This window comes from Salvelinus alpinus, unplaced genomic scaffold, assembly GCF_045679555.1.
Source record: "Salvelinus alpinus unplaced genomic scaffold, SLU_Salpinus.1 scaffold_63, whole genome shotgun sequence".
Classification (NCBI taxonomy): Eukaryota; Metazoa; Chordata; class Actinopteri; order Salmoniformes; family Salmonidae; genus Salvelinus; species Salvelinus alpinus.
In genome coordinates this window covers 12,570-24,855 of record NW_027256004.1, presented here as the reverse complement: position 1 = coordinate 24,855, position 12,286 = coordinate 12,570, and the positions used below count along the sequence as shown (strand labels likewise).

The 12,286-nt window shown below is 40.7% G+C and overlaps 1 protein-coding gene across 1 annotated transcript; it reads right to left on the bottom strand.

Moving 5' to 3' along the window:
• Positions 1–8: 8 nt before the first annotated feature.
• Positions 9–12,081, bottom strand: LOC139567181 (zinc finger protein 180-like). Its single transcript, XM_071388683.1, has 2 exons — positions 11,457–12,081; positions 9–2,788 (listed from the first exon to the last, which is right to left on the bottom strand). The coding sequence occupies exons 1-2, from the start codon at positions 11,800–11,802 to the stop codon at positions 1,902–1,904; spliced, it is 1,233 nt and encodes a 410-aa protein (XP_071244784.1). The 5' UTR covers positions 11,803–12,081; the 3' UTR covers positions 9–1,901.
• Between the last annotated feature and the right edge of the window lie 205 nt (positions 12,082–12,286).

The following is a 12,286-nucleotide window of genomic DNA, read 5'->3' as shown; positions in this document are numbered from 1 at the left end:
TTTTGCAATATGTTCAAATCAAATCAAGCTTTATTTATAGAGCACATTTCAGACTTGGATGCAACACAATGGCTTCACAGGAAAAAACAATTAAAATAAAGATAAATATTTAGTACAAACTTGAGAAAAAAAACTGAAAGACTAATGAGCATTGTAAAGAAATGCCATTGATTAAAATATTAACAATATGATGCTATATCCAACCCAAAATATAAGCTGTTTTTTAGGAGTGGTTCTGAAAGACACTATGGGGGTGTCCACTGAAAGTTGACTAGTAACATCAACTGGGACCTAAAAGACACCCACTAAATCTGCCCAAGAAGAGGGAAACAAAAGAAAAACTCACAACAAACTTACAGACAGGAAGCAAACCAAAAGTGTTGACTCTCCACATCTATCAAGACAACTGGAGCACTGGGCCAGACACTCTTAAATAGAACCTGGACCAGCTCAGGTGAAACACCTTCCCACTAACGAGATGGACAAGCCAGCACAGGTGTAACACATCACATGCGTCCTACGTGCTAACGAGCTAGACGTGCTAAAGTCCAACCTCAAAACATAAATGGAAAAACCAAAGCCTGTAAAACCTTCCCCTTTAAGACAACAAATATATCCTATATTTTTGATGGACAAGTTTGCTCACCACCAACAGAAAACAACGTCCATTTCACATTACAATCAACTACAATGCTTCACCAATATAAACATGGTTGTCAACAACTGGCTGTCAACAATTAAAAACAATATTTCTAAATTATAATATACAATAGTATTATTTTCTTCAAATGTTTCTTTATAGAATCCAAAAACTCACTAGCTTCAAGAACTCTAGTCTACTTTTTATTTAACCTTTATTTCACTAAGCAAGTCAGTTAACAACAAATTCGTATTTTCAATGATGACCTAGGAACAGTGGGTTAACTGCCTTGTTAAGGGTCAGAACAACATATTTTTACCTTGTCAGCTCGGGGATTCGATCCAGCAACCTTTCGGTTACTGGCCCAACGCTCTAACCACCAGGCTACCTGAAAGTATGTTGAAATTAAGTTGTTTTCAAGTAATTTAACTACAACTAAACGAATATTGGACATCGGGCATAAACTTATTTTCAAAGACATTTTGCTAGGTGGGATAGCCCCAATGTCAAAACACAGTTTTAACGTGTCCAAATCAATAACAAATATGCAGAAACAGTTTGATCTATTGAAAAACAAAACATAAAATGTGTTAAATACACAAACATCTGCCACAATAATCATATTACTTGTATTCATTTAAACAAGCTCCTTATAAACTGCACAAGCACCAGAAACGCTGTTGTTTTGACAAGTAGCAATAAATCACTGATATCGATTAGGGGGGAAATCAGGTTGTACGTGATGTTGAATCTAACACAACTAAAAAAAACACATGGAAATGGCTGATATCTTTTACCTCACTGGTTAGAGGACAACCTGCAGAAGACAGTCAGCTACATTTTGGAGTGATGCATTTAAATTATGGGGTCGCTAAACAAAGGAACGCAATCACTCATCGATATCACGTTGAAATCAATTGTGCGAGAGGAGGGATATGAGGTTGCACGTCCTGTTAAAACTAACAGCTCAAAAACCACACGGAATCTGGGAGTAATGTGTACATCACTGGTTAGAGGACAACTTGTAGAAAACAGATCGCTACATTTTGAAGTATTGCATTTTGATTCCAGTGGGTCACCAACGTGTTAAAGTGTAACACAACTCAACACAACTTTCAATTCAGAGCCTGGATTTTTCCCCTGAGGCTAATATCCATATCATGTTGAAATCAATAGAACAGGGGGCAAACGTTTAGGGTTCTACATTGTGACATTATTGAAATTCTCCTAGTACAATGTTAAAACATTCTACATTGTGACATCATGTGTGATGTGTGTGTGTTCTCTGGTGTTGTACCAGGCTGTTTGACTGAGTAAAACTCTTCCCACATTGATTACAGCTATAATGTTTCTCTCCTGTGTGTGTTCTCTGGTGTGATATCAGGTTGCTTAGCTGAGTAAAACTCTTCCCACATTCATCACAGCTATATGGTTTCTCTCCTGTGTGTGTTCTCTGGTGTGATATTAGGTTGCTTAGCTGAGTAAAACTCTTCCCACATTGAGTACAGCTAAAAGGTTTCTCTCCTGTGTGAATTCTCTGGTGTCGAGTCAGATTTCTAGAAGTAGTAAAAATCTTCCCACATTCATCACAGCTATACGGTTTCTCTCCTGTGTGTGTTTTCTGGTGTGATATCAGGTTGCTTAGCTGAGTAAAACTCTTCCCACATTGAGTACAGCTATAAGGTTTCTCACCTGTGTGTGTTCTCTGGTGTGATATCAGGATGCTTAGCTGAGTAAAACTCTTCCCACATTGATCACATCTATACGGTTTCTCTCCTGTGTGTGTTCTCTGGTGTGATATCAGGCTGGTTGAATGACTAAAACTCTTACCACATTGAATACAGCTAAAAGGTTTCTCTCCTGTGTGTGTTCTCTGGTGTATCTTCAGATGGCTATATTGAACAAAACTCTTCCCACATTGATCACAGCCGTAAGGTTTCTCTCCTGTGTGGATTCTCTGATGAATTTTAATGCCTGATGAGGAGGTGAATCTCTTCCCAGAGTCAGAGCAGCAGTGAATTCTCTTCCCTGTGGATCTCTGCGGGTGTTTCTTGAGGTGTTCTAATGTGGAGAGACTCTTCTCTGCCTCGTCAGCATCATGAGGTTGTTGAGGCTCCCCAGAGGACCCACGGTAGTCCCGTCTCTCTCCTGTGTGAACAACAAGTCAGACAGATGGTTTAAGGCCCACAACAGTGGAAATCCACTGTAAAAAGTGATGCCAACAGCGTAGCCTCGATGTTGTACAACAATTGACGTCTGTAATGAATGTAATGATTATTTGACATTTGTCTTAAAATGAGCAAGAACAGTCATATTTTGTCTTGTTTTCACATTAGTAGTAACATCTAAGCTTGTAAGCGGTGTGCCAGACGACTTTTGGTCTCCAATATAGGCCCCTATCTGTGTTTAACTTCTTTGGGCTGCAGGGGCAGTATTGAGTAACTTGGATGAAAGGTGCCCATTTCAAACGGCCTCGTACTCAATTCTTGCTCGTACAATATGCATATTATTATTACTATTGGATAGAAAACACTCTCAAGTTTCTAAAACCGTTTGAATTATATCTGTGAGTAAAACAGAACTATTTTGCAGCAAACTTCCGGTCAGAAAGTGAAAAATCTCAAATCGAGGCTCTGTTCCAGGGTCTACCTAATCTTTTGCTTGAAATCTATTAGTATACATGCACTTCATACGCCTTCCACTGGATGTCAATAGGCAGTGAGAGAAGAAATTGAGTGTATAGCTTGAACTGAGGTCGAATAAGAGCTCTTGGCATGACGTGACACCAATTTCCTGTTTTCAGGAAGAAGCGAGGAGGAACCTGGGATTGCCTTCTGAAAAGCTGTCGTTATAGACGGCTACTATCTCCGGTTTTGATTTTATTTGATAAATGTGACAATATCATCGTAAAGTATGTTTTTTCAATATAGTTTAATCAGATTAATGAATTTTTTTCGGGAGTTTTGGCGTGTTCCGTTCTCTGAGTTCTAAAACCAAACAACGATTGTTCTGGACAAAGGACCCCTTGTACAACATTCTGATGGAAGATCATCAAAAGTAGGACCCATTTATGATGTTATTTCATATATCTGTCGAACATGTGTACTATTAGTTTGCGCCCAGATTTTGGGCGCTCTCTCGCCATAACGTAAACTGCATGTCGTAATGAAGTTATTTTTAGAATTCTAACACGGCGATTGCATTAAGAACTAAGCTATCTTTAATTTGCTGTCCAACATGTATTTTTTAGTAACGTTTATGATTAGTTATTGATTAGATTAGGTGCCTCTCCAAGATTTCTCCGGACATTGTTATTGCATTTTGCCTAGTATTCACATTGTATAACCACGATTTGTGCCTCTAAATATGCACATTTTCGAACAAACAATATATGTATTGTGTAATATGATGTTATAGGACTGTCATCTGATGAATTTTGAGAAGGTTAGTGAAAAAATTAATATCTTTTGCTGGTTTATTCGTTATTGCTACTGTTGGCTTGAATCAATGCTGTTGTGTTTTTGGCTATTGTGGTAAGCTAATATAATGCTACATTGTGTTTTCGCTGTAAAACACTTAAAGAATCGGAAATATTGGCTGGATTCACAAGATGTTTGTCTTTAATTTGCTGTACACCATGTATTTTTCATAAATGTTTTATGATGAGTATTTAGGTATTTCAATTTGGTCTCTGTAATTGTTCTAGCTGCTTCGGTGCTATTTCCGATTGTAGCTGCAATGTAAAACTATGATTTATACCTCAAATATGCACATTTTTCGAACAAAACATAGATTTATTGTATAACTTGTTATAAGACTGTCATCTGATGAAGTTGTTTCTTGGTTAGTTTGGTTGGTTCTTGGTTAGTTAGGTTGGTTTTGTGCAAGCTACCTGTGCTGTGAAAAATGTCTGTGCTTTTTTGTATTTGGTGGTGAGCTAACATAAATATACGTGGTGTTTTCGTTGTAAAACATTTTAAAAATCGGACATGTTGGCTGGATTCACAAGATGTGTATCTTTCATTTGCTGTATTGGACTTGTTAATGTGTGAAAGTTAAATATTTCTAAAAAATATCTTTTGAATTTCGCGCCCTGCACTTGGACGGGCTGTTGTCATAAGTGTACCGACACCGGGCTGCAGCCATAACAGGTTAATAAAATTGCGGCACGAGGGCGATGCAAATGCAATTTGGTTGTAGAAACTCCTCCCTGCTAATGAGGAAACCACTAGTTATGGATGTAGTATATCTGGTAATGAGGAAACCAGTAGTTATGGATGTAGTATATCTGGTAATGGATGTAGTATATCTGGTAATGAGGAAACCACTAGTTATGGATGTAGTATATCTGCTAATGAGGAAACCACTAGTTATGGATGTAGTATATCTGCTAATGAGGAAACCACTAGTTATGGATGTAGTATATCTGCTAATGAGGAAACCACTAGTTATGGATGTAGTATATCTGCTAATGAGGAAACCACTAGTTATGGATGTAGTATATCTGCTAATGAGGAAACCACTAGTTATGGATGTAGTATATCTGCTAATGAGGAAACCACTAGTTATGGATGTAGTATATCTGCGAGTCAATCACCACCTTCCGGAGACACCTGAAACCCCACCTCTTTAAGGAATACCTAGGATAGGATAAAGTAATCCTCCTAACCCCCCCCTCCCCCTTAAATGAGTTAGATGCACTATTGTAAAGTGGTTGTTCCACTGGATATCATAAGGTGAATGCACCAATTTGTAAGTCGCTCTGGATAAGAGCGTCTGCTAAATGACTTAAATGTAAATGTAAATGTATATCTGCTAATGAGGAAACCGCTAGTTATGGATGTAGTATATCTGCTAATGAGGAAACCACTAGTTATGGATGTAGTATATCTGGTAATGAGGAAATCACTAGTTATGGATGTAGCATATCTGGTAATGAGGAAATCACTAGTTATGGATGTAGCATATCTGGTAATGAGGAAACCACTAGTTATGGATGTAGTATATCTGGTAATGAGGAAACCACTAGTTATGGATGTAGTATATCTGGTAATGAGGAAACCACTAGTTATGGATGTAGTATATCTGCTAATGAGGAAACCACTAGTTATGGATGTAGTATATCTGGTAATGAGGAAACCACTAGTTATGGATGTAGTATATCTGGTAATGAGGAAACCACTAGTTATGGATGTAGTATATCTGGTAATGAGGAAACCGATAGTTATGGATGTAGTATATCTGGTTGTAGAAACTCCTCCCTGCTAATGAGGAAACCAGACACATCAGAACAAACTTCCTTTAGATGTTTTGGGGGAAACAATGTTACTATGGTTACTGTTGTTCCATGTTGTGACTGTTGTTCTATGTTGTGAATGTTATCCAATGTGTTACTATGGTTACTGTTGTTCCATGTTGTGAATGTTATCCAATGTGTTACTATGGTTATAGCAGTATGGCCTAATAATTTGACATAAATTAACTTATGAATATTTTTGGTTGATACTTCAAGGAGTCTTACAATTCAAAATCAGAAAGCCTAATGATCCTTGGTATAACCTTAAAACAGTACTATACTGGGGAAGCCCTTCATGTTGGAGGGTAGTTTCTACAGTACTATACTGGGGAAGCCACTTCATGTTGGATGGGTGTTGTCTATCAGTACTATACTGGGGAAGCCACTTCATGTTGGATGGGTGTTTCTACAGTACTAGTACTAGGGAAGCCACTTCATGTTGGATGGGTGTATTCTATCAGTACTATACTGGGGAAGCCACTTCATGTTGGATGGGTGTTTCTACAGTACTAGTACTGGGGAAGCCACTTCATATTGGATGGGTGTTTCTACAGTACTAGTACTGAGGAAGCCACTTCATGTTGGATGGGTGTTTCTACAGTACTGATACTGGGGAAGCCACTTCAGTTATTGGATGTGGTGTTTCTACAGTACAATACCGGGGAAGCTCCTTCATGTTGGAGTGGTGTTTCTACAGTACTATACTGGGTGAAGCCCTATCATGGTTGGAGGGTGTTTCTCCCGTACTAATACCGGGGAAGCCCGTCATGTTCAGGACGGGTGTTTCTATAGTACTGTACTGGGGGAAGCCCTGTCATATTGGAGGGTGTTTCTGCAGTTCTATGCTGGTGAATGCCCTTCATGTTGGAGGGTGTTACTACAGTTACTATACTGGGGAAGCCCTTCCATGTTGTGAGGGTGTTATCCACATGTGCTACTACTGGGGACAGCTCTTCCATGTTGTGAGGGTGTTATCTACATGTGTTACTACTGGGGACAGCTCTTCCATGTTGTGAGGATGTTATCTACATGTACTACTACTGGGGACTGCCCTTCCATATTGTGAGAGTGTTATCTGCAATGTGCTACTACTGGGGATAGCCCGTCATGGCTTGGAGGATGATTTCGACAGTAAACTATACTGGGGAAGCACTTCATGGTTGATGCTTCAGGGTGTTTCTACAGTACAATACCGGGAAAGCCCTTCATGATCCTGGAGGGTGTAACCTTAAAACAGTACTATACTGGGGAAGCCCTTCATGTTGGAGGGTGTTTCTACAGTACTATACTGGGGAAGCCCTTCATGTTGGAGGGTGTTTCTACAGTACTATACTGGGGAAGCCCTTCATGTTGGAGGGTGTTTCTACAGTACTATACTAGGGAAGCCCTTCATGTTGGAGGGTGTTTCTACAGTACTATACTGGGGAAGCCCTTCATGTTGGAGGGTGTTTCTACAGTACTATACTGGGGAAGCCCTTCATATTGGAGGGTGTTTCTACAGTACTATACTGAGGAAGCCCTTCATGTTGGAGGGTGTTTCTACAGTACTATACTGGGGAAGCCCTTCATATTGGAGGGTGTTTCTACAGTACAATACCGGGGAAGCCCTTCATGTTGGAGGGTGTTTCTACAGTACTATACTGGGGAAGCCCTTCATGTTGGAGGGTGTTTCTACAGTACAATACCGGGGAAGCCCTTCATGTTGGAGGGTGTTTCTATAGTACTATACTGGGGAAGCCCTTCATATTGGAGGGTGTTTCTACAGTACTATACTGGGGAAGCCCTTCATGTTGGAGGGTGTTTCTACAGTACTATACTGGGGAAGCCCTTCATGTTGGAGGGTGTTTCTACAGTACTATACTGGGGAAGCCCTTCATGTTGGAGGGTGTTTCTACAGTACTATACTGGGGAAGCCCTTCATGTTGGAGGGTGTTTCTACAGTACTATACTGGGGAAGCCCTTCATATTGGAGGGTGTTTCTGCAGTACTATACTGGGGAAGCCCTTCATGTTGGAGGGTGTTTCTACAGTACTATACTGGGGAAGCACTTCATGTTGGAGGGTGTTTCTACAGTACAATACCGGGGAAGCCCTTCATGTTGGAGGGTGTTTCTACAGTACTATACTGGGGAAGCCCTTCATATTGGAGGGTGTTTCTACAGTACTATACTGGGGAAGCCCTTCATGTTGGAGGGTGTTTCTACAGTACTATACTGGGGAAGCCCTTCATGATGTAGGGTGTTTCTACAGTACTATACTGGGGAAGCCCTTCATGTTATTTAAACCTTCTTAAAACAATTCCATATAGCTTAGAAGGACCTCCCCCTCAGACAAGGCTTAGACTATAATGGGTTAAACTATCTGAAACTTACATTACTCTGAGACAAGTTATCCTGGGATCTAACATTACTCTGAGACTAGTTATCCTGGGATCTTACATCTTACATTATGCAAACTAGTTATCCTGGGGAATAGTTTTAATACATTTGCAAAAAATCTAAACCTGTTTTTGCTTTGGCATTATGGGTTATTTTGATGGCATTATGAGGTATTGTGATGGCATTATGGGGTATTGTGTGTAGATTGATGAGGATTTAAAAAAAATAATAATACATTTTAGAATAAAGGGATGCATCGATATTACATTTTTGGCCAATACTTTCCTTGTCCCAAAAAACGATACCGATAACTGATATTAAAAATTTTAGCGGCCTTTTAAGCATTCTAGTACAGTTAAAAAGTAAAAAAACACACACACGGACGCAGCGGTCTAAGTCACTGCATCTCAGTGCAAGAGGCGTCACTACAGTCCCTGGTTCCAATCCAGGCTGTATCACATCCGGCCGTGATTGGGAGTCCCACAGTAGTTGTCTGTTATTGGTGTAGAGGGGAAGACAAAGGAGAGGGATCCCACAGTAGTTGTCTGTTATTGGTGTAGAGAGGAAGACAAAGGAGAGGGATCCCACAGTAGTTGTCTGTTATTGGTGTAGAGGGGAAGACAAAGGAGAGGGATCCCACATGTGGATAGGAAGATACAAATTATCATTATTACAAGAAAATATTAATTTAAAATCCAGGAATTTTACAACTTCAGCTCTCTAGGTCAAGCCAGTAGGCTACAGTAGGTTGTATCTCTCGAGGTCATGCCAGTAGGTTACAATAGGTTGTATCTCTATAGGTCATGCCAGTAGGTTACAATAGGTTGTATCTCTCTAGGTCATGCCAGTAGGCAACAGTAGGTTGTATCTCTCTAGGTCATGCCAGTAGGTTACAGTAGGTTGTATCCAAGTGGTTGTATCTCTCTAGGTCATGCCAGTAGGCTACAGTAGGTTGTATCTCTCTAGGTCATGCCAGTAGGTTACAGTAGGTTGTATCCAAGTGGTTGTATTGCTCTAGGTCATGACAGTAGGCTACAGTAGGTTGTATCTCTCTAGGTCATGCCAGTAGGTTACAGTAGGTTGTATCTCTCTAGGTCATGCCAGTAGGTTGCAGTAGGTTGTATCTCTCTAGGTCATGCCAGTAGGCTACAGTAGGTTGTATACAAGTGGTTGTATTGCTCTAGGTCATGCCAGTAGGCTACAGTAGGTTGTAACTCTCTAGGGCATGCCAAGAGGATACAGTAGGTTGTATCTCTCTAGGTCATGCCAGTAGGTTACAGTAGGTTGTATCCAAGTGGTTGTATTGCTCTAGGTCATGCCAGTAGGTTACAGTAAGTTGTAACTCTCTAGGGCATGCCAAGAGGATACAGTAGGTTGTATCTCTCTAGGTCATGCCAGTAGGTTACAGTAGGTTGTATCCAAGTGGTTGTATTGCTCTAGGTCATGCCAGTAGGTTACAGTAGGTTATATCTCTCTAGGTCATGCCAGTAGGTTACAGTAGGTTGTATCCAAGTGGTTTTATCTCTCTAGGTCATGCCAGTAGGTTACAGTACGTTGTATCTCTCTAGGTCATGCCAGTCGGTTACAGTAGGTTATATCTCTCTAGGTCATGCCAGTAGGTTACAGTAGGTTATATCTCTCTAGGTCATGCCAGTAGGTTACAGTAGGTTGTATCCAAGTGGTTGTATTGCTCTAGGTCATGCCAGTAGGCTACAGTAGGTTGTATCTCTCTAGGTCATGCCAGTAGGTTACAGTAGGTTATATCCCTCTAGGTCATGCCAGTAGGTTACAGTAGGTTGTATCTCTCTAGGTCATGCCAGTAGGCTACAGTAGGTTGTATCTCTCTAGGTCACGCCAGTAGGCTACAGTAGGTTGTAACTCTCTAGGTCACGCCAGTAGGTTACAGTAGGTTGTAACTCTCTAGGTCATGCCAGTAGATAACAGTAGGTTATATCTCTCTAGGTAATGCCAGTAGGCTACAGTAGGTTGTATCTCTCTAGGTCATGCCAGTAGGCTACAGTAGGTTGTAACTCTTTAGGTCACGCCAGTAGGTTACAGTAGGTTGTAACTCTCTAGGTCATGCCAGTAGGTTACAGTAGGTTATATCTCTCTAGGTCATGCCAGTAGGCTACAGTAGGTTGTATCTCTCTAGGTCATGCCAGTAGGCTACAGTAGGTTGTATCTCTCTAGGTCATGCCAGTAGGCTACAGTAGGTTGTATCCAAGTGGTTGTATCTCTCTAGGGTCATGCCAGTAGGTTACAGTAGGTTGTATCCAAGTGGTTTTATCTCTCTAGGTCATGCCAGTAGGTTACAGTAGGTTGTATCTCTCTAGGTCATGCCAGTAGGTTACAGCAGGTTGTATCTCTCTAGGTCATGCCAGTAGGCTACAATAGGTTGTATCCAGGTGGTTTTATCTCTCTAGGACATGCCAGTAGGTTACAGTAGGTTGTATCCAAGTGGAAACAATTATCAACCCAATGTGGAAAGTGTCGAATTTGGTCAACAACATGAAAGGCTTATTTGCTATGTGAGGTTTACTTGAACCAACAGAAGTTTCGTAATGCTTAAGTTGTTATGTGGACACGTGACATACCGACAACTTCGATTAAAACACTATAGGAGTTGTCTCCAGATCGCTATGCATATTCATACTAGTAGCTTAGCATCTCTCTCCATTGAATACAGGCGGTTGACGACAACAACCCTCATAGAATATAAACAATAGATTTCAATAATAAGATGAATCCACCAATCCAAAGAAAGGATAGGCGGGAGCTAGACAAACCGCAGTGAAGCTTTGTGGACAACGACCTCCCTTTGTTAGGGCAGAGAGACATCTTGTCAGTATATCCATATTCTTTGGTGTAGCCAACCCAACTCTCACATGGCACTATTTGGGGGCACGGTGTGTAGTAAAACATCACTACATGCAGTGCCCCCCAGTCTGCGGTCAGCAGATAGACCCTTCTCAAATATATATGTTAAGTCACTTTTTGGGAACGGAGAAAACAAGGGGTAGCTTGTTCTCTACGTCGTCTGATTCTAGACATATCAGTCATCATCCTGGGCCCTCCGTTGAAGAGGTATTGACGAGCCAACTCCGAATATCCAAAGTTAAAAACACATTTAAGGCGGTACTTACTGGTGTTAATCAGATCTCCTATCTCCTCCTCTTCATCTTCATCTTTCAATGTAACAGTAATCTCCCCTTCCTCCTTCACTCCAAAAACTGCAGCCTCCTCTTTCTCCTCTTCTTTTACTGTAACACCCTCCTCCTCTTTCACTCTGAACGCGTCTGCCTCTTCTTTCACTGAAACGTCTTTCTCTTCTTCTTTCACTGTAACAGCCTCACCCTCTACTTCTTGTTTTACTGTAACATCCTTCTCTTCCTCCTCCTCTTTGACAACAATGTTCTGCCACAGACCCTCTTTCTCCGTCCAGCAGACTTCCTCTTCTTTAACAGGAGGGGAGTAGTTTAGGGAGCTCATGTTCGGGGATGTTAGCTAGCTAGCTATCATTAGCGACTAGGCTAATGCTAACTTAACCAGCCAGCTACTATAGCTGACTAATACAAAATAACGTAATATTCAATTAAATAGGTTAACAAGTAGATACGACAGAAGTGTGTCTTAAACACAGTAGCTAATATACATCGAAAGCGTATAAATAGCTTGAATCTTTCGGCTATGTTGGCTAGCAAGCTACCGAGGTGGTTGACGAGCTGTTTCTGAAGACCCGTCCACTAGATTATACGTCAAGGGCAGCAGCATCGCCTGAAAGACGCACATCGCCGTCTGCTGACTGGAGTGGGAAACGCAGTTGAGGATCACAATTTATTTTCAGACAAAGATTATTTTAAATGGATTTAATTAAATAATACTATTATATTGAGACATACAAAGACAGGAATGTGTTGATCGATTAGTGCGAATAAAAAATGTTTACTACAGCACATTTAAGGCAGTTTCATTA